The 27,579-nt window shown below is 42.8% G+C and overlaps 1 protein-coding gene across 4 annotated transcripts; it reads right to left on the reverse strand.

Annotated features, from left to right (window-relative positions):
- Positions 1–199: 199 nt before the first annotated feature.
- On the reverse strand, positions 200–26,117 carry slc41a1 (solute carrier family 41 member 1). 4 transcript variants are annotated; one of them, XM_044024248.1, is made up of 12 exons: positions 25,611–26,117; positions 25,221–25,330; positions 21,420–22,547; positions 11,948–12,055; positions 7,354–7,425; positions 6,247–6,391; positions 5,221–5,367; positions 4,863–5,010; positions 4,455–4,534; positions 4,196–4,330; positions 3,931–4,079; positions 200–2,701 (listed from the first exon to the last, which is right to left on the reverse strand). In XM_044024248.1, the coding sequence occupies exons 3-12, from the start codon at positions 21,903–21,905 to the stop codon at positions 2,516–2,518; spliced, it is 1,656 nt and encodes a 551-aa protein (XP_043880183.1). In that variant the 5' UTR covers positions 21,906–22,547; positions 25,221–25,330; positions 25,611–26,117; the 3' UTR covers positions 200–2,515. The 4 variants fall into 4 exon arrangements, with proteins under 4 accessions (XP_043880183.1, XP_043880185.1, XP_043880184.1 ...); XM_044024250.1 differs by lacking the exon at positions 25,611–26,117 and adding an exon at positions 25,550–25,567; XM_044024249.1 differs by lacking the exon at positions 25,221–25,330.
- Positions 26,118–27,579: the final 1,462 nt, after the last annotated feature.

The raw sequence follows: 27,579 nt of genomic DNA on the forward strand, positions 1-27,579 counted from the left end.
TTATCTCCAACATAAGGTAATGTCTAAAATGTCAATATGAACACAGGAGTCTGGTGTATTTATAACTCCGCCCACGTACTGGAAAATGCGACCTGCATGTTTTAGATGGGATTCAAACAGTGGGCTGATTGATTTGAATGAGGTGTGCTGGAGCAGGGACTGGTGTGTCATTTGAAATCATGCACAGAAACCAGGGAAATGGTATGAAATAATATAGTCCTTTATTTCCAGCAATTTACAAAGTCCTGCACAGAGAAAGCGCACAAGACCGCGGGCCCAGCAAGACTAATACATGTGAAAGGCAACATGAGTGACAGGTGACGTCTGGAGCCTGGATCTGGATGTGGGACGGTTTTCAGCCTGAGGATCAGCGTGGCTCCCTGTGACTTCAGGGGCTTGAAGCACTGAGGTTAACAAGGCAGTCGTCGTCAGACGAAGGGTTTTAAACTCTGGAATCATAAGACGGCGTGACGCTGTATTGCATTTTGTTTTTTGTGTGTCAGGTTGCTTGTTGTATTTCCGCTCGCCAACTTGTGATTCACTTGATTCCAGACCTCGATTCACCGTCACTGACGCTTCCAGCCCTCGTCATATAAAATCATTGTGACATTACACGTCAGAATCATCATACTGTACATCTTTTATTAATCAAAAACTATTTTAAAGAGACGCTACTCGCTGGGCGAACCTAGCTCCTGATTGGTTACTCTGAGGCGAGCTTGGCTCTGATAGGTTAAGGCCGTTCTAGGATTCAGGGTTTGTGTAAAACGTGGTTTTAGGCACTGTGCTATGACTTAGCAGGAAAAAGAAAGCTCTACTGGCCTTTGCAAAGAAAGAAAAAGAGAAGAGGATAGAGACAAGAACATGGTGATAAAGAAACAGAGCCCAAATAAACAACCTTATATATAGAATAAATATAATATGTACAATTTGCTTTGTGTGCATCTAAAAATAAATAGACAAAGCATTACTTGCCCCTGTTGTACAAGTATTCACAACTTCCCACGGACACAGAGGCAGAACACTGGTCACGAGCAGAGCCGAGGACACGCGCAGCTCTTACAACATGTCGTAGTTATACAACCGCGCCACTAGAGGGCGGACGTGTGTGGGTTTGAATCCAGGGGACACACACACAGAGAAGTTGTGCAGTTAAGAGAATTCCTGTGGCGCCCTCTGTTTGTCAGGCTTGCACATTACAGTACTTGTGTGTGTGTGTGTGTGTGTGTGCGTCAGTGAAGTTGCTCCATCTTTACAGCGATCGTAAGAAGAGTTAATAAAAAGTTAAGGAAAAGGAGGAGAGGAATAGAAAGAAGGAAGAAAAATCACAATTTGAACATAATAACAATAATGATAATAATAATAATAAAAAAAATCACATTGTGCACATGCACTCTGCTGGCCCCTGGTGCATCAGTCAGGCCTCACGAGGGTCAGGTCAGCTGAGTGTGGAGGAAGATAAGCTGTCGTCAAATAAGCTATTCCATTATTTTTATAATGAAGAGATGAGTGAATACCATGAGACACATGATCGTGCGACACCACGCGCTTTATCTACAGTGACGTCGCTCCACCTGCTACACTTTTGAGATTCAGTATTTGCTCTTTGTAACACTTTGGTGCGGTATTTCGTTTTCTTTTTCCTCTCTATGGGCTTTGGTGTGGGGAGGGAGAGCTTTATAAAAGCAGCAAAGACTTCAGGTTCCAGTTGGAAAAGGCTGCGGAACGGCGACATACAGACATGAGCAGACAGATGTTTGTTTTAGGGGCGAAAATCTTATTTCACAGGTGTGCCTGTCATTATCGGTTGGGCTTGGATTCCACAGTCAAAGCCTGGATTGTGCAGGAGTGAACGTAAAATGACAGCATTAATATTCTGCTGTTCCATCCTCATGTATCATTGCTGGCAGCTTCTTATGTGTGTGTGTGTGTGTAATATAACCTCCTCAAGCCTGTTCTACTGTAAAACACGTACTGTATTTTTCCTAAATCATTAGATTCCATGTAATATTCTCTCTCTCTCTCTCTGTGCATATATCACTGAGCACTTCTAGACCTGTTTGAGTACATGTTTGCCGTCTCTGTTGTCTTAGTTTCAAGTGTTAAAAGTGGGAGGGCTCAAGTCCCCATTGAAAATAATGAGGAATGGCCCTTGAAATACAACAGATATTGATTCATATCAAAAACACTATTTGTCAACATTCATAATTATTGTCAATAGAATAATAATAAAAGTAGTAGGACTAAGTTATTAGGGTAAAATAGAGGCGAGGGGCTGGATCCATCAGGTGTGTGTGTGTGTTGTTGACAGTGTTGGGATGCTGGGGCAGCTGCTGTGGTGCATCAGTGTCCTGATGTCCTGAAGATGAAATGCTACACGTGCACTCTAGCATCAGTCGGAGCCCTACAGGAGTTTAGCCCTTTTTAATGTAGACATCGTCCACTTTCAGAAAAAGACTGAGGTTTGTCACAGCGTACAGAAGAAGGCCGTCTCTTTTTTTTTTTTTTTTATCATTCAGTTGCCCACATTAGAGTCTCTGTCCCCGATGAAATAGCGCATGTGGAAGCAGAGGGCGAGGAAGCCGGTTCCCAGCAAGTCGCCCAGCGCCGTCAGGTAGGGGATGGAGAAGTTGTCGGGGTCCATGCCTCGACCCCACATCCAGTGCACCATCCAGTCCGCCAGGTAGAGGAGGATCATCACCTGGGAGGAGAACAAAGCAGAGGCGCACCTCACGACACTGGAGTCACTCTCACTTCTCAACAATGACACGCTCAGCTGCTCATAGATAAGAAAAGAATCATTTGACTGCAATTATTCTGCATCACTGGCTTCATTGATTTTCATTTTATATTTAATGTTACATTACATTACATTACATGTCATTTAGCAGACACTTTCATCCAAAGCGACTTACAATAAGTGCATTTAAACATTTAAACATGGATGAAGTACATTTGTTTAATGTTTATCATTATAGTTCATATCATTATTATTAATATTCTATATATAACAATGATAATAATAATAATAACAATAATAATAGATATAATAATAATAATAATAATAACAACAATGATAATAATAATAATAATAATATTCCTTGGGAGAAACAGCGTCTTAGCAACTAGCACGGGGGTCTCAAACTTAGATAAGCTGGGGGCCACTGAACGTCTACTCTGGTCAGGAGTCAAGCTTTTGTGAAAAAGTGTTCCGTATAGTGTTTAATATTTAGTGGAAAATATATAACAATATCTGTGATGATATATCGCAGAATTTCAAAATAAAATGATGCAAAATGAATCTAATAATAAATAAAAACAGATAAATAAATCATTTGAACTTGACATGGATTGGAGGGTCCCACCTGTGTCAGACAGACTTCACTTTCAAATGTGTCTTCATACAATATAGGCCTCTGCAGGATCCAGATCCAACTGTGAGGCTATTTTTCATATAGTGGTGGATTGTCATTTTTATCATGATAAGATGATGAAATCAGTATCATTTTCTATAAAAATGTCTACTGCTTGTATTTCGGCCATTGGGGTTATTTCCTCTCCACTGACACCTAGTGCTTATTGTTGTAAACTGCAGGGTAATATTGTAAGATCTGGGCCTTACTATTGCCACCGTTCCACTGGCTCGACTCGTCTCGGCACGGTTTAAGTAGCATTTTTCACTAGCATATTACATGGTACCAGGTACTATTTTTAGTAACCTAACCGTGCCGTGCCGAGGCGAGTAGAGCCGGTGGAAATACACCATATGTCAATAAAGTACCGTGAAATGATGTCTTATACATGTATGTCATGATTTAGAGCTATACAAATAAGATTTGATTTGATATCAATATTTTTTTTTTTTAACTTCAATTACAATAGTTAGTTAGAATTGTATCAAAAATAAGACAATGATGTGTGTGTGTGTACCTGAAGTAGTGCAGCAGCCAGGTAGAAGGTGATGAAGATGGGGGTCAGGGTGGTGTGTCCACCCCTCAGTGAGTTGATGGTGTAAAGGAAGACGAGGTGACCCGGCGCCACCAGGAGGAAGAGCACACGGGCCGACCGAGAGTTCACAGCTGGGGAAGACAGAGAGAGGGGGGAGTGGCCACTTTTTTAGTCACATGACTAACGTTTAAAAAAGGACTGTGATGAATCAAAGGGAAACTTTTCGAGTCAAAACTGTGAAACTCACTGGAGCCGAAGAAGGAGGTGCAGGGTGTGGGGCACTTCCTGGGTGTGAGGTTGGGATCCCCCATGGGTAAACCATTCATGTGCAGATAGGTAGAGATCCGACTGGCCTGGACCGCGACCAGGTTACCGCCCACACCTGATAAAGAACACACACACACGGTAAAACTATGGAAACATTGTGAAACACACTCTGCAACTTTACAATTCCCCTGCTAATATCTCATGTAAGTAAGGTTTGATCATGTTTTCCCGGTGTTTACCGTTAATGACCGGGGTAAAGACGGCCATGCCGGCGAAGTTTGGATCGGTGACGGTCTTGTCGAGGATCAGTCCACCAACACTGAAAGACAGGATGTTATTTCACCACGTGTCGTCACAGGGAAACACATTAGAGAGGAAACAAGAACTGTGATAAACAGTAGAGTACGTGTGTATTATAGTGTTACAGTATATGAAGAACAGAACAGATCAACACGGACGAATATTCCTCAATGTTGTTTTCAGAACAATCATCTGTGGGCGGGGTCAGCACATTCATCTCTGTGTGTCCCTGTGACCCCGCCTCTCGCCCTACATCAGCTGGGATTGGCACCACCGCTCCCCCCACAACCCTCATGTGGAGGACAAAGTGGTAGAAGATGAATGAATGAATGAATGAATGAATGTACCTGCTGATAGCCATGGCGATGATGACCGGCTCCCAGCCGGAGTAAAGGACTTCTCTGGTTGATGGGATCTTCCGGGCTATGAGCACCCACAGAGGACAGAGGGCGACGAACACCGCACACACCAGTGGGTTGGCGTAGTTATTATGGTCTGTGGAGAGGAGGTGGATTTACACAGAAAATATGGCTTGAATGACATTATACCTTCTATGGTAAATGGTCTATGGTAAGATTCAGTACACTACTGAACAAATATACTACATGAGTAGAATCCTCTTTTCCATCATTTGAGGCTGAAATGTTCCATATTAAATCCTAACACAAAGAAGTGAGTGAAAGCATGTCGGTGTGACAGTGTTACCGAGCTCCTTGTACAGTCCTGTGGAGATGCCCGCCAGCAGGGACAGAGTGATCAGGTCTCCCAGGCTCGCTGCGATGGGCGTGGCCACGTTGTCTGGGTTGATTCCAACCTTCCTGGACGCGATGATGACGCCGATCATGATGAGCCCTGTGAGAGTTCAGGTCAGGGACGTCAGTGAGGGCACGGTAAGTCAACACTTTTGGAATATATTACTTTGAAGTTAAGGGTTAAAAACAACAACTCAGAACGTGTCTATTAAGGCCACGTCCATACGTCTCTGTTTACGTTTTTCATCTCCAACTGATAAAATGAAATAAAAAAAAAGGGAAATTCTTGACTTGTCTTAAAAGACAATTTACTCTACACTTTTTTGTTGTATTATTATTGTAATGTCACGGGTCCATGTCATTAAAACTGGAGACAAAATCAGAGACTAACCCTGGAACATGAGGACATCTACTCAACCTATGTTGCATTCCATTTGGAGGAAGGGAGGGTAGGTGGGCGGAGCTTCCGTGCACACCTTCAGTTGTTAGCTAAGTGGGTGTGGTGCGTTGACGCAGGCATGTGCGCTGATCGTTGTTGTGCTGTTTCCGTACACGTTTGGTGAGATTGCTGCTGGTTTTCTTGTGTTTCCGTGTCAGAGTACTGTTACTGAGTGTGGTGACTTCCTCAATGTTGAGCGTCACAATAAAAGGCCCTTCCTGTCAAGCGTCATCCTCTGCTCGTCATTTCCTGCTGCAGCTCAAGCTCGCCATAGAACTGTTTCATTTTGAACCATAGACATGTTGCTACTCTGTTTGTGTGTGTGTCAAAATACCATGTAAATCCTTGTCATGGACTGGAACCACTAACAGTGGCTAACAGTGGCTAACGGTGGCTAACGCAGTGAGTCTGTGACTATCTCACATCCCATCTACTTGATCAAACATACTGGAGCCTCTAGACGTTCACTTTAGCCACACATTTGTAATATAAACGTTGTTTTTTTTTTTATGTTTCAATAATAAAGTAATCCGATCTTACCCAGCAGCAGAGAGGCTATGAAGGCCGTGGCCACACTGGACGCACACAGCAGCACGGCGTGGCCAATCTTGAAGTCTCCCTCTGGGATCCAGCCGAAGATGACCGCAGCGATGGAGGCCAGGAACCCCACCACTGTGGCCTGGACCTGCACACACACACACACACACACACACGGTTGATGGAGGTGATGATGACTGCAGATGTTCTGTGAGCCGAGCTTTCTGAAGCTTAACTTTCAAATACTGTTGACATGTGAAATGCAGTCACAGTTCATATGAACGTCATCGAAGCTACTTGATGACGACACACCCAAGGTACCAGATTGCTGTTATTTATACTACCACAAGAGGGTGCCTATTTTAAATACGTAATTCTTGCATACAAGGACAGGAATTCACTCTAATGGTCCTGGTATTATACTATAGTACTATAGTACCTCCTCGATGTGGGCGGAGCCATCACTGCACAGCTGCATGAAACTGGCATGACTTTGTTTTACACGCGACACAAACTAGTTAGTGACTTAGAAAGCAGTTGTTTTTTTTTTGGTGGACTGAAACAGTATATACAGTCTTGTGTGAAAGTGAAATTAAAATAACAATTTTCATACTCGTGTCACAGCAGATGTTTTCTTATAATAGCTGTAGAGGGCGCCAGCACCTGAAGTCAAAGACTGATCAGCCTAGTGTTTTAATCACGAGTCATATCGAGGGATCTCAGCGTGTTTGCAGATAATACTGTAATATACTGTAATATAATACTGTATACGATGATTTTCATAATCTTTTAATTTGTAGATTCATTGTTTGGTGCATTAAAATGTCACATCAGTGTTTCCAAAACCCCAAGATGACGACGATGTAATCAAACGTCTTGTTTTGTCCACAAACTTAAATGATTGACTTTTTTTTGTGGAGCAAAGAAACCAGGAGATATTCACATTAAAGAAGCTGACGAGGAGTCGATTATCAAAATACTTGGTGATTAACGAGTAGTAGGTGATTCCAAATCAAATTATTCAAATTATTGGGCATGTATGTTGATGTTTTTACAGGATCAGGACACGCATGTGAGAGGGACGATCCATGACACTGGAGCTGAGTTTACCTGGATGAGGGCCAGGTTCCCCATGATCATCTGCCACATGTCCTTGGCTGTGTCCATCTGACCAATGTTAGCCTGAAAGAGGCAGAGGAACACACAAGGTTAACAAATGCTACTGCCTCTTGGTCCCATCAGAACAATGACAGGTCAGTTCTGTGGACAAAGACACTCTGATCTGATCCCCCACCCTGCGGCCGACTCCACTTATCTCATCTCCTCTCTTCCACACACACACACACACACACTGACGGTCTCAAGCGTCAAGTGGCCGTGTCCACAGTGGGCCACTGTGTGTCCAGAGCAATGATGCGTATGGTCATCCACAGTGAGAGGACACAAACCTCTCTGTCCACTAACATTTACATAAATGCACAAAGAAGGGAAACAATTCTTCATATGGATATATACTCTGTATTTAACAAGGTCAAAGATACTGTGCAAATACACTTTGATCGTATAAAATCACCATTAAGTTATTTCTTCCACTTTATTTATTGTGATATTTACCAATATTGATTAATTTTGCATTGCATGGCGATACAAGTAAACACATTATTGAGGGAGTATAATGTAAATCTCTGGCTTTATTATAAAACCCTCATATTCATCAGTTATAATCCATGAGCCAGAGATCAACATTTCACTTGTCTGCAACACTCCAGGTGCGGAAGCTTATGAACAATGATTGAAAAATGATATTTGGGTATATGATCATGTTAATGAGAAAAATGGTGGTTTTAGAGATGAGATACAACACACACACACACACACACAGCTGAGAACACATGAGCCGTTTGGATAAGAAGCCTGATTTACATGGATTTACATTAAGAGCTGACAAGCTTTTACAACATCAGCACATATATGGAAAAACTGACTCTGTGTGAACATCTGGATCATCACGGAGATGGAGCACAGTCACACGCGTTTTTTATATCCTGAACAAATCAATCAAATATATAAAAGGAAATGACATCCGGCTGAATTACTCATTTCCTTTTTTATTATTGCTACACTTCATTTCCATGATTAGGTTTTAGGACATAAAATACAACTATTTTTATTATTTTGTTATTACTGTTTCTCATCTGATCATTTCTCTGTTGACACATGAAACTCAACCACATGCATTCATTATAAACTGCTATTTTAATAACTGCTCTCAAGGAAATTCACCAAAAACGAGACAAGACTTCATTTTGTTCCAACCAGTGATGGTGAAGAAGAGGAAGACTAAGAAAAAAGAGAGACGATGATGTGAAATGAAACCTCTAACAGCGAGCCAGCACCAGGGATTACATTCTTTTCAGTAATAAGCGCATTAGGAAACTAACAGTTCCTTTAATCTGCTGATAATGACCTGGTCCCGCTGAGGTCAGTCAACAGAGCGCTAACACTCAGACCTCGGCTCAAACTCTGGCATCGTTCCATCACTTTCATCAGGGACGGTAGAAATCATCAGTTACTGGTCTTCTATTGTTTCATCAGTAATGTTAGAAACGGGTGAAACATGTTTACGTTTCTAAATGCTTTGATAAAAAGCTGATTCACACGCCGTTCACTCACCCTGTCATACATCACATCTACTGTACGTGCAGCACACAGCAGCAACGTGGGGTTGAGTGTCTGGCCCAAGGACACATCAGCGCCGGATTCATTTAACAAAATGACTGACCGTTAAATATTAGCTCAGCAACAATGTACAGGTGTGCACAGACAGAAACAGATAAATAAGGGGTGTAGAATGTTGGTGAGATGCTGGAATATGTGATCCCTGTGTGTATGAAGGCTTTATTTTTCCCAAAGCTGATCAGCTTGGTCACCTGTTTCCCACAGGTCAGTGGAAAGAATGTGAGGACTGGGGCGACTCGGAGCGACACTGGGCTCATTCTCTTCTGCGCAGCTCCAACCTCTGTGCAACACTGACACATATCCCGTTAGCTCTGGTTATCAAAGATCTCACACTGGCTACATCATGGGGGTTCCAAAACACTGGGTCTTGGCCCCCACAGATTTATTTAGGTTTTTTTTCCCAAATCAAAATGCTAGTAGATGTTATTGAAGAACAGAAAATGTGCTCGTTTCACAGATGAAATTGTGATTTTGGGTCACGATATTTTGCCATTTTTTAAACATGGGTCCTCATAGAGAAGGTTTTGGAGTCAGTTTACAGAGGAGAACAACAATTCACTCTCACATTTAACCTGAGACACCAACGCTCTCACAGAAAACATGACTGACAGTGACGTCATTTTTTTGCAGGGACAGAATGAAAAAGTTACGGAGCCCCGGACATGACATGGTCAAATAAATAAATAAATAAATGGTGCCCACGGAATAGCTATAACATGGCCACGAAGTATGCAGTCATCGTTCCTGGACAGTTTGGTAAGCAAATCGAGCGCACCTCCTCTAAAGTCAAAGGTAGAGCCAGTAGAGTGGCTAGAGTAGTTTTATTTTAGGCTGGGAATGACCTACCTAATGAACCATTATTACCGAGAAGGATTTAAACAGAATATTGAGAGGCAGGTTTCTTTACCAATAATATTATGAATTAGTATTTTGTGTGCACATTATACCTACTACTTTATACCTACTACTACTTATAAAAAGTTGATCGAAGGCTGTCTCTCTGTTAGAACTTTGTGTTGCTTTGTAATCCAACAATTCCCTGCACCTGAAGACAAAACAGTAAAGATATAGTTAAGATGTCGCAGACTTTGTGTGGATATAGAAGGGTCAGGTGAATGGGCAGGGTCAGTGACAAGATGTTAAAAAAACAAAGAGGATTATGGGAATGTTGCTATCAGTTCGTCTGAACCTCAGGTTACGCTCGCCAATATGACCTCTGACCCCAGGGATAATCAGCTGTAATAGATCTTAGCTGATGAGGGGACTGAGACAAGTTGGGTAACTTGTAAGTGGGAGACACTTCACACAGCCACAGTGAAACATTCCACCATGATAAACAAGGATTGCACAGAAAAAAATACAATCAATGCATGGCCATCGTTTTTATCGTACAATTAATATAAATGATGGTATTTCTGGCATCACCCCCACTGAGATATCAACCCACTGAAAGGTGGCTGACCAAATCAAATCTATGACCACTGAAGTCTATGATATCTTAGGAATTCTGTTTTTCAACTTTCAATAGCACTCACTGTAGTCAGGTAAATATCGCACAGATATACAATCTGTAAATCAGGGGTCACCAACCTTTTTGAGACCGAGAGCTACCTGAAGGGTAGAGAATAATATGGAGGGCTACCATATTCATTTTTATTATTTTGTGCAATTTACCATTTAAATGATGAATATTATGCATTCAATTGCATACACATTAATTCCAGTGCTTACTCCTAATGATTATCACAGTTTGTATAAACAATATCAAGGACATTTTACTCAGTGATCATATGGATACATGCAAGTGAGGTGAAGTGAAATGTGCCCACGGGCACCTCGTTGGCTGCTCGCGGGCTACCAGGTGCCCGAGGGCACCACGTTGGTGACCACTGCTGTAAATGTTGTAAACACAACAAACGCAGCAGTCTTTCTGCCGTCCGAATAAACGGGAGCACGCTGAGCTTGTGAGGACTCTTTCTGTGATGTAGTAAAGTGAAATATATGGTGGCCGACCGGGGCAAACACACTGCAATGACCCAAAACACATGCAGGAGGAGAAACCAGCTGCATATTCACAAATGCTGTGGATTCACAAAACGCCAGCAGATCCCAAAACATTTGCGTCTGCCCCTCTCGGCCGACAGAAACGACAATGGAAACATACTCAAAAACGGAAGCGCTCGCTTTCGTGCAGCTATATGACCAGCCGTTATGATGCTTGGGGAGTACTCTGTCGGCCGAGAGGGGCAAACGCAAATGTTTCGGGACTTTCTGGTTGCCGGCGTTTTGGGACTTGCTGGTTACCGGTGTTTTTGGGACTTGCCGGCATTTTGGGACTTGCTAGTGTTTTGGGACTTACTGGTTACCGGTGTTTTGGACTTGCGGCATTTTGGGACTTGCTAGTGTTTTGGGACTTGCTGGTTGCGGTGTTTTGGGACTTGCTGGTTGCCGGTGTTTTGGGACTTGGTTTTGTTGGGAATACACAGCGTTTGTGACTATGCAGCTCGTTTCTCCTCCTGCATGTGTTTTTGGGACTTGCCGGTGTTTAGGGAATACTTCCTTTGCGGCATCCACCAGAAATACAAGTGCTGTGTATCCAATCTGACCCCCCCCATATTGGGGGTGTGGCCAGAGGAGGACAGTTGTTGACGAAAGGCCAGGAAGAGCCAGCTAATAGGAACATTCTAATGTAATGGGAGGTGTTTATCCAAAGAAGGCAGTACATACACACATGTTAACACAAAATACATCATTCAAATACTTCACACAAAACTACCAAGACTTGGACCTGGATCACTGAATAACATTACTAGATAACCATCTAGGCTTTAGTTACTCTTTAGTAAGTGCTTTACAAACTCCAGTTTCCTGTTGGAAAAGTCTGTTTACAGGTGAGATGTAAGAGCATTGGTTAAGATGTCATAGACTTCGACTTAAGATGGTGTAGAATGCACATGTCTCTTACCGCAGTGGAAAGTCTTGAGGCCAGTGTCATCTCCAGGTTTCCTTTGAGCCCCAGCAGCGCTGGGACCAGGATGAACACCTCAGATACTTCCACAAACACAGTCCAGTGCTGCAAAGAACACATGTAACATCAGTCACAATTTAAACACCATGCCATGCTGACATTAGAGTCAGTTCATTAACACTATGAGTTCAGTTCTTCCTCCATGACCGGAGCACACGGTCACTGGACTGAAACACATCGCTCCTTCACCTAACACCAGGCCCAAAAAACACTGTTAAGGTAACTTAGTTTGTTATTTGGCCTTTGCCCCATCCCAAAGCTATTTGCTCCTCTTCTTTATCACTTGTAAATAAAGCATGCTTCACTGGTTCAGCGGAAGTTGAGTATTTTTATGTCATGCTTCGGTGAAAACAGTGGGTGAAATGGGTGTGTAAGTGTGTAAGCACATAAGACCTGATAAATGAATTTGAACACTCACCCACAACTGGCAGTGCGTAATATTTATTATAAGGGATTGGTTGGCATTTACTTAACACACTACTATTCATAATTATGGTTGTTTAAGTGAAACACGGCGGTGCCATGTTTGTACAGAATCCTAAAAGAACATCTGGCATTTTGAAGGAATACGTACGATACAAACAAAGATACAAACAACCTCCTTTCTGGTATGTGAAGGCCACTAAATGTCACTAATTCTTACACATTTGACCTTTAGCAGGAAGAAAATGGCAAGGTTCCATGACAACAGTGAGCTCAGTAAACCATGTTGAAAAAAATGAACAACCATAAAGATGCTGTGATAAAATACAAGTTAAACAATATCCAGTCGCTTACGCTGCATTTCATTTACATCAGAACTCAGGAGTCAGAGCTGGACCGACTGTGATGACACAGAAAACAAGGACACTTCCCTGTCCCAGACGAGCCACAACTCCACAACAAGGCATCCCCCCCCTCCCCCACCACCACCACCACCAGAGAGGTTCATGAGGTGATATAGGGAGGAGGGACAGGGATGCCGACAAAGTTGGCCTGGAAGCTAATCTAAAATGACAGCGTGGGCAGGTGGTGAGTTTACGCCAGAGAATCGCTAATCATGTGTCGAGCATGTGTGAGGGCACACGTCGTCTCTGCCATGTGTTTTTAAATCTTAGTAGATGGCCTTTAATGAAATTCATAGTTGGTATTCTTAGACCTGACCCTTGACGACCTCCTCCCTGGCTGCGAGCTGGGTTGCCTGTGAGTCTCAGGGCTTGTCACTGTGGTCAAGTGTCTCCACCGCAGCTCGTGCAATCGTAGCAGGTCTGTGGTCAAAACAAAGCTCTTGCCGAGGATGAGGACATGGGTTTTGTTCATGTAAAAAGTGCTTATCTTTGGAGCCGGTCCCACAGGCCCCTAGCACTTAGAGTCCAGTCTGCCTCGAGCTGAATCAATATTCAGTGAGGCTGGCACAGAGAAGAGCAGAGACGGAGGAGGAGTCGACATTACAGCGACACACAACGCCTGCGTTTCTCACTGTGTTGGTCCTGCTGTGTATCCAGATGTACATACAGCGCTGATAAGGAATGTCATGGACTGGATAGTTCAGAGTGTGTTTTGTATCAGTAGGTGTGGTGTATCCGAACTTCAGTGTGGGTTAAACTCCTTCCTTCTGTCACTACCCTTGCTGTCACCAGGCCAAGCACAGTTCCTTCCAACCGCCTGCCCCTCAGCTTGGCTCGCTGCCTTGTGCCAGGCCAGCAGCCCTGTGAGCACCTCTGTGAGCACTCCTCTCTCCTTTCACAGCCACATGCTTTCAAGCTTTCTCTCTCTCTCTCTACTTCTGTCTCACTCTCCTATCTCTCTCTCTCTGTGCCTATACCCCGTCGTGATATATGTTGTTGTCTCCATGGAACACTGGCTCTGAGCCAAACTCGACCCCCAGCCCCCCCCACCCCCCCCACCCCACATGGCCACCTCCTCGGTTCTAAGAACTCTACAGGACAACCCCAGTACCACTGTGTACAGACCTATAGGAGCTCTGGTATGCAAGCCCCACAAAGGTCAAGTTGCCCAGTTGAGTAACATGGCCCCATTTTACTTGTGATCAGTGTACTTGCTGTACTGAGTGTGAGGCTGAACCTGATGGCATGCAATGTCAATGAAACTCACAGACACTACAACAGGACGTCTCCCCACACTCACTTCCTGTGAGGACGGTTACAAATGCAAATACTAGTGGATGAGCATCAGCAATCAATTATTTGATAATTCACTTAATAATAATAAAAAAGCTTACTCTTCATAATACATTAGAAAGGTAGAAAACTAAATGTTTTATCAATATCAATAATCATTTGTACAAACACAACTTTCTACTCCAGTGACAGCAGCAGCACACACTTGGTGGACTTCATGTGTTTTTGCAGATGATGAAATTCACCATTTTGATTGCATTGATAAGCATTAGCTTAGCTCATTCATGAACCCGGCATTACTTTCACTACAATATTCTACAAATAATAACATTGAATATTTCAATAACATTTTTGCAAGAAATGCCTATCCCTGGTCACACGGTGGCGTAATGGCTGTCACTGTCGCACTTGGGTTTGCAACCCAGTCCAACCAATGGCCTCTCTGTGTTTGCATGTTCTCCCATGGTTCTCCCATGGTTCTCCCATGGTTCTCCCATGGTTCTCCCGTGGTTCTCCAGTTTCCTCCCACAGTCCAAAACATGCAGAGGTAAACTGGACACTGTGAATTGTCAGTAGGTGTGAATGTGAGAGTGGATGGTTGTTTGTCTTTTGTGTGTTGTCCCTGTGATGGACCGTGTGTCAACTGGGATTGGCACCAGCAGCCCCTGCGAACCTTTGTCATTAAGAAACAGTTCATCATTTATTGTGGTGGTGTAACAGGTTAATACTGTGTTGAAAATCCATAAAATATTCAGCCTACAAGCTGGTGGATCTGACGTTTGCTCATGGGTGCGAGCGACTGCACTCGCCGCTAAAGTGAATAGTTCAAAAGCTCATTATAAATTGCGTTAGTATGTATTTGAATTCTCTTTGCTGATCAATCCAGGCCATTCACAAGCCTTACTGCTGTCAGACTGAGCCCTGAATGATTTACACCAGAGTGTGGACAGCACACCCATAGACCTTTTTTTAACTGGGTGTCTGGAACTCTATCACTAACAAATGAAAAATGGCGAGTCAGTGTAAGGTGTCTGGTATATAATATACCTATGGATTGGTGATTGAATTGGTAAGTACCTTTTGTTTTTCGAGGAAGTGGATTCACTGAACCTCGGTTAGACTGGGAAAAAGAAAATATGGAATGTCTGCACACCATTTCTTTAATTATCTCCTTTTTAATAGGATTTTAGTCAAAATCGACCAAAGTGGAATGTAGACGTGCAGTCCTTTACTGACACAAAGAAAGTGACAGTTTCTATATTTTTACACGTGTGCCCCATGAATACAAACATCTGGATCAAGCCAGTGTTGCCGACTTAGCAAATATGTTGCAACCTTTTAGAAACCATGGCGACTTTAAAAAAAAACATGAGACAAGTCCAGCGACTTTCGAGGAAGGCATAACCTCAGCTACTATTTTATGAAGAAACTGCCAACTTTTATTTGCATCTGCAGCCAGTGAAATATTGTCCGCGAAGGTTTTCTTCTATTCTCCCACGTTTTACAATTCACTTTCACCGTTAATCCTCAACACTTCTTCGTGTTCGTTCACTCCTGTGTCTGAACTCACCGAGGACGGATTCACGCGGCGAGTTTGTTTTATATTCAACTGTGACCTAAACACACACGAATGACACGCGACGACACCACAAACGGTGCGACTTAGTGTGTGACGTGTTGTGGCCTTGTAGCTGACGACTGGATCAAACTTTAAGCTAAATGGTTAACAGGCCTGATATATGGGCTGCTGGCGTCCAGGGATCACACGAGTCTGAATGGCTGATAGAGTCTGACCTCTGTGACCAGAGGAAGCAACCTGACCCCTGCAAGGATTCCTCAGGATCCTGGAGAGTGTAAACGATTAGCCAGTGCACAAAAGCATTCTGACCCGCTAATCCTGACATGTGATAAAAGCTGTGAGCTAACATGTTGTTAATGACAGACGGGAGGTCGGAAATGTCCAATATGAATACAAGACGGCATGTGTTTAAATCAGCTGGTGGGATTGCGGACAATGAGCAACTTTTATTTAAGTTCTCTGTAACATTAACAGTCAATATGTGTAGTAAAAAAGTACACAACAGAGTTTGGGCTACGTCCACACCCGATAAGCTTGTCCCAACCCCCCCCCACACCAAAGCACAGCGTCCCCGCACCCAGGGCCGTTGGACTTGATGGCGTCGCCTCCACCCCGGATACGCACCCCCACACTCCATGCAGTGACCGCGGCCTGTATTTGTCACAACTGAACAAGGACTTGGACCCAACTGCACGACTCGGGAGACAAAGTAAAAAAATAAACAAGTGTTTACTTTGAAAGTGCAACAAAAAAACACACATAACAGGGGAAAAAAAAATATGGGAAGGGGCAAGTTACCTGAAACCAGAGGACAGTTTCAGAAATTTCAAAATAAAATAGGATCGACGTCTCTGTTAACGCCTGAGCCACTTCCTTGCTTTATTTTGTCGTATTCAGTCTTCAGACACCACAGTGCTGGACACAAAAAGGATCAACTATGACTCCTCAAAGTGTTTTATGTTGTTTGCAAAGCAAATAAAATGTGTTGGCAGGGCTTCAGACAAACTTTATGCAGCGGTTGCTTCGGTGCACCAAACTTTTCCATCGAGAGGCATCAGCACAAAGTGTGCACCCACATTTTTTAAAGTGTCCCCTTAAAGCATACTTGTGTAAATGATTGCAAACGCGAATAAAGTTGTAGGGAAATGTTTAAATAGCACGTGTAAAATGTCACAATCTAGAGACCTGCATGTTGGAGAAGATGATATAGACTATACAAATAAATGTATTATAACAAACCCTCACCCTGGAACATGACAACTTCATTACATACACTGAGGCTGAATCATAACAAGGTCACACAGCAAAGCAGTGGCTAGAATTGTTGCATCACAGCAAGAAGGTTCAAATCCCGTTTCAACCGAAAGCTTTTCTGTGTGTGTCTAAATTTTTAAATAAAGTTAAATCAAGTTAAATTGCAATCGCAGTATCGGCAAAAAATAAAAAATCACAATTAGACATTTACCCCAAGCAAAGTCACCGAAGTAGATTTGTGTCAATATTTCACGAAGCAAAGAACACTTTAAAAAGCAAATAAAATATCAATTGAATCACTTAAAAACAGTGTGGTGTACAGTGGTGGTTTAATACCTTTGTTAAAGTTAGGGTGAGAGATCATTTTTTACTCTATTGCTTAAAATCATCTTGTAACCAATGATAAATGCATTAAAAATGAAAGATAAAAACACCAAAAAACACCATTCATACCTTCAAATTACATTTAAGTTTTAATATTTGGTGTATTTCATCAATGTATTCAATATAACAGGATTATCAGTGTAACAGCCTTTAAAAGCAGGAAGAGTGAGATCCAACATCTAAGACCAGCTCTGGTTTCATGTCACCATATAGATATCATATCCATATATTACTCAGCGCTGCTCGTGACTGATGGAGAAATTCCACTGCATGACCTTTACTAACCATGAGGAGCTTTTAGTGCAAGTCAGCTGGCGGAGGCTCAGTTTAGGATGAACCACGCCCACTTCCATACGACGAAAGCCTCGATAGAATTACCACCGCCGTCTCGCTGACCCATGAAGAAAAAGTCATGGGCAGGATTTCATAGCTGGGCTGGAGAAAGATACCAGTGCCATGATGGTGTGAGACTGACAGTTTTAGGTCATTCTGCTGCTGCTGCTACCAAGTCACAGAGCACAAGTATGCAGACGCCTCACTCCTCTATACCAGCCTGGACAATCCTTTCTGGGCCAACCCTCGAGTGGGAATGAAGCCAGAAGCTCTATGTGTGTGTGAGTGTGTGTTACCAATAGTCAAAGTGAACAACGATGAACAAGTGTATAGAGAATAATGCAACATTCCAGAGGACACAACAAAAGAACCTAAAGAACTTTACAGTTTACAGGTTAATGACAGAGAGAGAGAGAGAGAGAATTATCTTCCAGAGAGGACAGGGAGGATTAGCTGAGATAGCATTTCATTGTGACATGGACGGGGGATTAAGACGCCTGTTTGACACTCAGGTTGAATTTATCACAGCCGTGGATTGTAAGCACTTGTGTTACTACAGTGTTACTGTAACTTACTTTAGCTCAGTGGTTCCAAAACATTCTCTGCAGTATTGCTTTCTCTTTGCTTCATTAATCACTAACATACTGTGGTCTCTATTTACTATAAACCTTTCTTTTTCCAGCTGTGTGACTTTTGTGAAAAAGAAATAAAAAGGAAGCAGCAAATAATGCTCAACTGTTTCTGCTCACAACGACCAAACAGTGGGATTTTACTCACCCTGAATTTAACAGATATCTAATGACACTGTGATTGAATATAGGAGGCTCTTAGTGTAAGTTCATTAAGGAACGACGCAAAAAACACATGCTTTCGTCATAGTTTCCTCCTCAAATCTGTGCAAGTTCTCCGTCATCCCGCTCAGTGTATCTTCACATATCTACAATTTTGAAGTTGTCATGTCTCAGGGTGTCATTGGTGCGATCACCTCTTCATCACCTGGTCTTAAATTTCCCAGCAGCTCTGTAATACACTTGCCGTGTGTCGCTGCAGGCCCGACGTATGTACTACAGCATTTAGAGTCGTTAGACTCTTCCTGAAACGATGCAGTTTTTACAGAGAGAGTTTCTGAACAAAAATAGTTTTAGAAAATTGTATTCAGTTTCAGCCTGGACACTAAAACGACAGTGAAACTTTCACTTGTGAAAGGTAGAGGAGACTCAAAAGCAGAGCAGTGTGAACACCTGTAAACATGTGACCCAGGCTTCACTCTCCTCCTTCACGGTTCCATCACTCTTCATCAGGTCCTTTTTCCTCACTCATTCACCAGACTCTCCCCACATTGTCTGTCATTTTTCATTCACTCCTGATTTAAGGCAGAATTCTTTCATCCATGCTTCACCAGCAGTGCAGCATCCACCAGGAGCATATTCCACTTTACATGGATGGCGAAACACAGCAGCAGAAGTCTGACTTTGCATCTCATCGTGAATACGACTTTGAGCTTTGCCCGCAGTCATGAGTGCAGCTGACTGGAGGAGAAGATAAGGCCCAGTACCATCTGTATCTCCTGTTTCCCTGCCTCACCTCTGCAGGAATGGTGCTCCGAGTGTTTTGGAAACTGGAGGAACTGCCGCAGCATGGTGCCGACGTTAAGGCAGCATGAAAACTTTTTTGACCTCAAACCTCTGCATTCCTGGTTTAGCGAGGATACCCAACCACATGGTAAATGGAGGCTTTTGACACCGCGCTGTGTTTTGTTTTCACTCAGACTCTCGCTCAACTGTAGCTTTCTGCCATTTCAGGTGCTCTAAGAAACAACACTTTATTCCCCCCCGTGTCCCCTGTGTGCCGGGTTCCTGGGCTCCAGAATGTTGGCATCAGCATGCGTGTACACAATGTGCCCGGACTGTTCTCCTGGCAGCCTCACACCTCCAGCTTTATCTGCATCAAAAGCTGATGACTCTAAAGGAATATATGACTCTGGCCTGTGTTTGTGTTTCTATACTGCAGTGCACACTTTACGTTCAAACCCACTTCACCCCTTACCCGTACCACTCAACCATACCCCTGCATTCTGTGCGTTCACATGTCGTACAGAGGTAAGCGCTAACGAACCATTTAAACAAAGATTTTACAGGGTCACACTTGTTTTTTTCCAGATTAAAGAGGACACAGCCCGGAAGTGCCAATTAACGCTGCATTTGTGTGTGTATCCGCGTCATTACCTCGTTTATGAAGCCCTAAAAGTCCATAACAATCAGTTCAGCCACTGCTGAGAGCGCAGGGTTTGATTGTTTTCCCGAGCTCTACGAAGCGGAACGGCACTTCCGTTGACTAGTTACGTCACTGGTGAATTTCACCACTCCTCTAAACAGCAGCGCCTCCTAGTCCGGGCCCTAGAGTCCGGGCACATCCGGTGACGTACTTTCAACCATAGAAGAAGAAGAACTAGTCTTGTTGTAGCTGCTGAGCTCCGTACATCTGATACGCTCAGCAGCTACAACAAGAGTAGTTCTTCTTCTTCTTCTTCAATATAAAGCAGGACACAGCACCAAACTTCACCTAAAGGAAGGAGCAGTGCCAACAATACGTATATAACTGTCTTTGTGTGCTTGGTTTGTCGTTTAGCATTAATGATAGCCGGCTACAGGCTAAGCTACACGCTAAGCTACACACTACACTCGTGTTTCATTTGCACGTGTGTTTATCATCTCAGTAACCACAACGTTATCCAGCGACTAGGATGTTTTTGACCATAAAAACGACTTCATGTTTGTAAGTACACCTGCATATCTCACATATAAGTGAGATAGGATCATGTAATGGCCGCTTTAACCAAATACAAGGAAACTGACATTGTTGTTACACTCACATTGGTTAGCATGTTGTATAGCTATGCTAACCACAACAAAACTTGTTTGCGGTCATGTACAACAACTATCCTACATCATTATAGCCCAAGCTAGCCATAGCTGACCAGATGGGGAGTATAATTATTTTATTTTATTTTATTTTAGGACAGCATGTGGAATCTCCATGACGTATGTTCACAAAATGAAATAGCACATTGTTAAAGGATTGGGCCTTTAAGGTAAATACTATGTTTGGCATATTTAGATCAAAATGGTCTTCATGCAGACACAGCTCCGTATCAGAAGTCATCTAAGACCATGGTAAAAGAGAGTAGTACTAACGAGAAAATAAAGCCAGAGCAGGGATTTCTTTTGATTAGACTGATAAGACGGGGCAACTAAAAGCAAGTGTTAATGCACAGCTGATAGTCAAGCTGTGGCTGATAAGAACCAAACAGGAAGTGAAAGCAGGTAACTGTGTCATCTGTTTTTGTGACTCTAAAACACTGGGGTACTGTGGACGGCAGGCAAATTCACATCTGAATGTATTAGTCCTGAAAGAAAATGGCATAATATGATGTGGCCTTAGATATACTCAGAGCTGCACAGCAACACGCACACACACACAAATGAGTGACTAGTGACCCGTAAAGCAGTTGTTTTCAGTGTAACTGAATCAAATCACTAGAATCAGTAGAGTCAGTCAGATGACCGGAGCACAGACTCCCTCTGATCAGGTCAGGTTTGAACCAGTAAATGTGGCCCAAGTCACAACGAACTATGAATCCTTTCAGAGACAGATTTACTACGTACACCTTAGAATCTAACACTAGCCAGAACGTCTATATAGGTTGTTTAAAATGAGAGAACACATTTGAATCACTCACCTGGACGAGGTCTAGGACCATTCCTGCCGCCACTGTCCCGAACCCGGCCAGCAGGAAGGGGAACACCACCTGCAGGCCAATGGAGAAGGAGGTCTCTTTGAGTGGTGCCGGTGGCTCGGGGCTCTGGCCAATGCTGGTGTCATCACTCTCATTGCTCTGGCTTGCATTCTCCAGGAGAGCGTCCTCCTCGCGCTGACCTTTGGCGTTGGCCCGACAGTCCATCGTCACCACAATCTCCGACCTCTCCTCGTCCTCCCCGGTCTCGCTGGCTCTCTCCACGAAAGACGTGACCTCTGTGAGCTCCAACTCGCCGCCGGTCCCTGGGCTCACCTCCTCTGAGCCCTTGGTGTGGATGACCGGGTGGACAGAGCAGTTGGAGTTGAGGAAGGCCGGCGTGAGAGGGCCTCCCTCCTTCTTCATCTCAACGGCCCCGGAGGACATGTCGATGTCGGGGAGTTTGTCTTGTTCTTTCAACCAAAGTACCATGCGGAAGCCTTATGAAGACAATGGACTTGACAAAGAAAGGATTCCGTGGCCTAACAGTTTTGGTGAAGTCAGAACGGGATTTGCTGCCTGATCTGGTTTTGAACCTGATCAGTCCAATTGATTTATCCCATTAAAGAGGTTTACAGGGGGTGGGTGTCGCTATTAAAGACCAGGAAAAAGGTGCCGTGTGGGAAAAAACCAGCAGCAAGGCACATGCAGCTGTACGTCTGCAGAGCCCGTGTTCCTGTCGGTGCTTTGGGAGCAGAACCAGTATGTTCTCCATTCACTGCAAGGTGCTCAGAGTAGGCCAACAAAAAAAAGAAAAAAGCATACCGGTTTAAACGCGGCGAGAGAGGAAAACGACGGGCTCGCCACTCGCCACAGAAATCCCCTCCAGACACTCGTGAGCAGTCCTTCAGAGTGCAGCAACAGCTTCAATCACAGACTTGCAGCAGCAGCGACTGGTCATGCTCTCGGTCCACTGATCACGTCAGACTGGTGAGTGTGTTGGCCTGAGAGTGTCTCACCTTACACCATGTGTCTGCTGGGAGGTTTTCAAGGGAGATATTTAAAGGTCTGCAGTGCCAGGATTGGATTACCGGCGGCAGGAGAGTGCCTCACTCGGACAGAGTGGACCGTCACCTGGAAAAGAACAGATTGCTTTCATTATTCGATCTTACACACAAACATTCTCAAGCCCTAGTTCAGGTCTGTTTCCTTAAATACATATGGCTGCTTAAACTGTGACAGTGTACATTGTGCCTTTGTTAGTTTAATTTATTTTTAGCACACTTTACGATATCAGTATTGGCACATATTGGCTTTAAAATGTATTATGAGACATCGGCAATATGACTAATGACTAAAGCAGTAGGCCAAATAAGCTGCTACCTCCTTGACCTTCATACCGGTGGCCTCACAACTAATATTTTTGTATGCCTATTTATTTTTCACCATAAAGGAAACTGATATTGACATCTGCTGTGACGTGAGTGTGTTATTTTATATCATGTTACTACAGACGAGACTAAATGAGGGAAAAGTATATTAATATTGGTATCTGAATCTTCATTGAGATATATCGACATATCGGATAATGGCAAAAAGTCCCATATCATGCATCTCTGCATTTAATAATGGTTTAGCTTTTCCCAGTACCTGTGCTAAACTGAAACTTGCTGCCAGTTCTTGGTATTTTTTTGAAAGTACAAAACAAATGTCAACATTAAAGAATGGCTTTTTGAAAATGAATTCCTGTGGTGGATTTCTTTCTAAACCTATAATTACACTTTAAATGCTTAACTTTAAATGTACACACTACTGTATCTCCCTGTACTCTCCACTGACACTGAGGCAATGACAACAGTGACTTTAGCAACAGTTCATTCAGAGCCAAATTTCTTCCGGGCGGCTTAAAAGTATTCCGCCATTAACTGAGGTGCCTGCCTTGACATCCTCATGCATAACACACATCATCTCCATTATCTCAGCACCTTCAAAGCAAAGCAAAGACAACACTTCCTGTCACACTTTTCAAAATAAACAACCCTCGTCCCTTACCAAGCAAACATACACCGCAGCAAAACTACTATCAGAGGATCTTTGTTAATCCATTTAGCATCTACTTTACACACCAGCAGATACTCGTGCTTGTGCTCAGCCCTGCACTGAGAACCACGTTTAGCCATGTGCATCTGTGAGAGGCCAATACTGCATATGATAACATAACTACATTGTAGCTAGAAACACAGAAATTACATATAAAATGTTTTATAAACTGAATTTTGTACACTGAAAACACACAGAGCACTCGGGTTTGACAAAGTTGTTTTTACCACTGTGTATTTCAACTCAAAAATGAGCTTTAATAAAGAAACATCATGTCTGCTCATACTCTGGAAAAGCAGCTTCTCCGATAAGACTGATGTGCATTATTGATATCAACTCTCATTTGACCTGATGCATTTAAAGACTGTGGTGAATGTCCAGAGTTCAGAGTAGCAGCTTTAAGATGCATTCAAGACACCTCATAAATTCCATCACATCTGCAAACACACTTGAAGTCCACTGACTAACTGTTGCTGCTAGCGTTCTCTCCTTGTGTAGTGCTTTTAAAGGCTATTATGCAAAAGAATTATTTGCGCTCAAGGAAAGCCAACTTTATGACTGACAACTCTGCTCACAGACAAACACACCGCTGCAGCGATTCACCAATTATCAATCAGTTACTAAATGAATCGTCACCTACTTTGATAATTACTTCTTTTTTGAATAAGTAAAACTGTTCTTTTTGCTTCATATAACAAAGAAATCATTCAAACTGAAAGTTAATTTTCATTTCCAGGTTTGACTGATCATTTTATGGACCAAACAAAGACTCGGTTAATCGTCTTTGAACATAAACATCCAGTTTTTTACACAGTAACATAAACACTCTAATTGCCCTCTAATCACAATGATGATTTGGACAAACTCTTAATTAAAGAGTCTGAGATTCAAACTAAGTTCTACATACTGTATGTGTCAGTGTCACATACACGCACACTATTAAACACATGATTCAAAAATGACATACTGTCAAAGAAAGAAAAATAAAGTTAAAGACCAGCTGCATCAACTATATGGTGATACAATATTATCACATACTGTATATTAAATACCCTGACCACTCAGTGGTCCTTTCATGTTTTGATAGTGTCATAGGGTCATGGTGCAGCACTGGTTTTGAATCGATTACATCACATTCCTATCAGAAATTATCAAGTAGCTATTTTCCATGATCCCTTATTCATATGTACATATGCTTCATATGCAGAAATTAAATGTATGCACACTTTAGATGAGCTCACCTCCTCTAACTAAACAACATGTCAACTTTGACCACAGATCACAACCATTTAGGAAGTATTTACTGTACATGGTCATAGTCAGCGCTCCAACAATGAATCCATCCAAAAAACACTTAAAGTTTAAAGACACAATTTAAAACTAATTTTAAAACAAATCCTGTGACTCAAAAAGGGATAATTTTGTGATTTGGAACAATAATTCAAAATTTTCATCATTCTGTTTATGGGGATTAATATTAATTGAAAGTACATTTGAACAAGTTCAATTGAAACAGATTCAGTGATTAAGGGACAACATTTAAAAATGAAAAAAATATCACTCCACCTATAACATTATTACTAAATGGTAAATGAAAGAAACAACAAAACGTAAAAACTCTCCTACATGTGATATTAACAGCACCTTCTCGATCACTTTTAGAAACACTTTTATTCTGAAGGCTTAGTGCCAGGCTTCCGGTCTTACTGTGGCTAACTTGACGTGGCTCTCATCCGCCTGCACGTTGCGACATCCGCACACAGACTTTCCGCTGAAACAATCCTCTGTTTAGTAGTCAGGACCAACAGCAGCCGAACCTAACATGGCAAAGGCGTAAATTAGTGCTCGGACCTGAATAGACGAGCCCTCCTCTCCTCTCCTCTCCTCTCCTCCTCTCTCCTCCCCTCATCTCCTCTCCTCCTTAAACACGACCACAGCAGCGCTCACATGCCACTATCAGCACACTCACTGTCTTCAAGTCAACACATTATAATCAATGCATCATCATCATCATCATCATCGTCGTCGTCAGTTACCGCAGCTTTGACACATTCCGCCACATGAACGCTTCTCTCGCTCCTTCTCTGATCCGTTTACCTCTGAGTGGCAGCTGCAGCGCTGATGTTCCGTGGATCCTCCAGCTCCGGCTGAGGCGTGGACGCCGGTGAGCGCGCCTTATGTACGGCACCGGCTCCGCACAGCTGGTTAATGCTGGTTAATAGTTAATCCCTCCCTCCCTACTTCCTTTCCTCCCTCCTGCGCGGTTAAAGGCTGAGTCCTATATATTCCCACTCACACGACTCCCGTTACATTGCAGCCAGTCCAGTCCAGTCCAGTGGCCCCCGCTGCCCCGCGGCTGCTTAGATGCGCATCTATAATACACCCGCCCGGTGCAGGGGGCCAGGAAGCCACAAGGCGGACTCTCCCTCCCTCCACACTCTGAGATGACGATACAGGCTCCCTCCTCCTCCTCCCTCTCCTCCTCACCACCACCACCCTTCGGTTCCATTCCGCACTAGCACATCCCCTCCGCCTGCCGCGGTGTGTGTGGGGACCGTGTACCCGTGCCGTTACCGCCGAGGAGCGGGAGGAGGGGGAGGAGGAGGGTGGTTAGGGTGGTAGAAGTTTTCATTTAAGTTATATGGCCCAGGTTATGTCACCATGGGAGTGGGAGTTACTCATCCACTCACAGGACATGAATGAATACATGAATGTGAGTCTTACAGGAAGGAGAGTGTCAGAGGTTACAACACAAACAGTGATGAGTGGAAGAAGAAAAAGATTCTTCCAGAATTTGTTATCTTGAACGTAAATATATGGATTTAGAAAGACGACATTGTTGTTTTAGATATGAAATGTTATATCTGTTGTATCTTTAGGGACACGCTGCTTGTGTGTGTTGTGTATACGACGAATGAAATAGTTCTAGTTGTAGAATTAGTGCTAATAGTAGTGATAGTATAGATCTGCAGTTTAAAAACTTGGTGTGATTAGTTGTTATGTTGGATAATCACACATGATAGTTACAGATAATAGAAACTGGAGAGTGCACAGTGTTTGTTATCTGTCAGATAAATTGCTCACTCACTGCCTCAGCCTCTTCGTGCTGCTCCTGAGAGTCGTCTAACGTCTCCAGAGAACCTGCAGCCTCGTTGCTCTGTTGGCCTGTTGTTACACATGAGCATCAGCATCAGCATCAGCATCTGCAGCCATCGCCCTGAGAACACATTCTCCCCCCACCTCCACTTCCTTCTTTGGCAAAGCTGATGTTCTGTCGCTCACATCCAGTAATGACAGGCCAGTGAGTCACTGACACACTGTGGTCTGTGAGAGGACGTGCTCGTCTGGCAGGAGCTTGTGTCTAACATACAATTCATATTAATATGTAATGATTTATAACTTTCTGTTTGTAGGGGATGTTATCAGTGTTACATGTGACATAGACTTATGAGCAGGGTTATTATGGTTAACAAAAACGGACATAAAAATAAAAACACACTAACTGCATCCAAGTCTATATTCTTGTACATAGTTATATTTGATTTATTGATGGTTGTTCTTTTTAAAATGGCATCTTTTGTTGGGTTTTTATGACCTAATACTCCAAACTAATAACATCTATATAAAAACTAGTAGCAAACCCTCTGTAAAAAACGAATTAAAACGAACTAAGTATATAAACAGTCCTAGGTTTTTATCTAAATAAAAACAAAAATGAATTAAAAATCCCAAACTATTACAACCTGGATATGATGAAATGTATACTTTAGTTGACAAAATAACACACAACAATCTCTATAATATTGTTTTTCAAACTTGTAGACCAGCTGTTACCTGTCAGACCAATATTAATAAAGTATTTATTAGGGCTGTAATGGTTCATCGATTTATTACTAATTAATTATCCACCATTTTGATAATTAGTGAATCGGTTTAGTGTTTTTTTAAGTCATTAAAACATGTTTCTGTAATTTTTCAGCTTCTTAACTGTATACTCCATAAAATAAATACATCATTCAGACTGAATCATTTTGGTTTGACAAGACATTTGAGAACATCATCATTT

The sequence above is a fragment of the Solea senegalensis genome, linkage group LG4 (assembly GCF_019176455.1).
Source record: "Solea senegalensis isolate Sse05_10M linkage group LG4, IFAPA_SoseM_1, whole genome shotgun sequence".
Taxonomy (NCBI): domain Eukaryota; kingdom Metazoa; phylum Chordata; class Actinopteri; order Pleuronectiformes; family Soleidae; genus Solea; species Solea senegalensis.

What these genes read in the sequence shown, in the direction of transcription:
- slc41a1 (XM_044024249.1), bottom strand. Translation starts at nt 21,905, where the DNA reads ATGGTACTTTGGTTGAAAGAACAAGACAAACTCCCCGACATCGACATG. An exon ending in GGAACCTGGCCCTCATCCAG is followed by an intron (nt 6,392 to 7,353) that starts GTAAACTCAGCT and finishes GTGTGTGTGCAG; the next exon opens with GTCCAGGCCACAGTGGTGGG. An exon ending in TGGCTGCTGCACTACTTCAG is followed by an intron (nt 2,702 to 3,930) that starts GTACACACACAC and finishes TTCTCCTCCCAG; the next exon opens with GTGATGATCCTCCTCTACCT.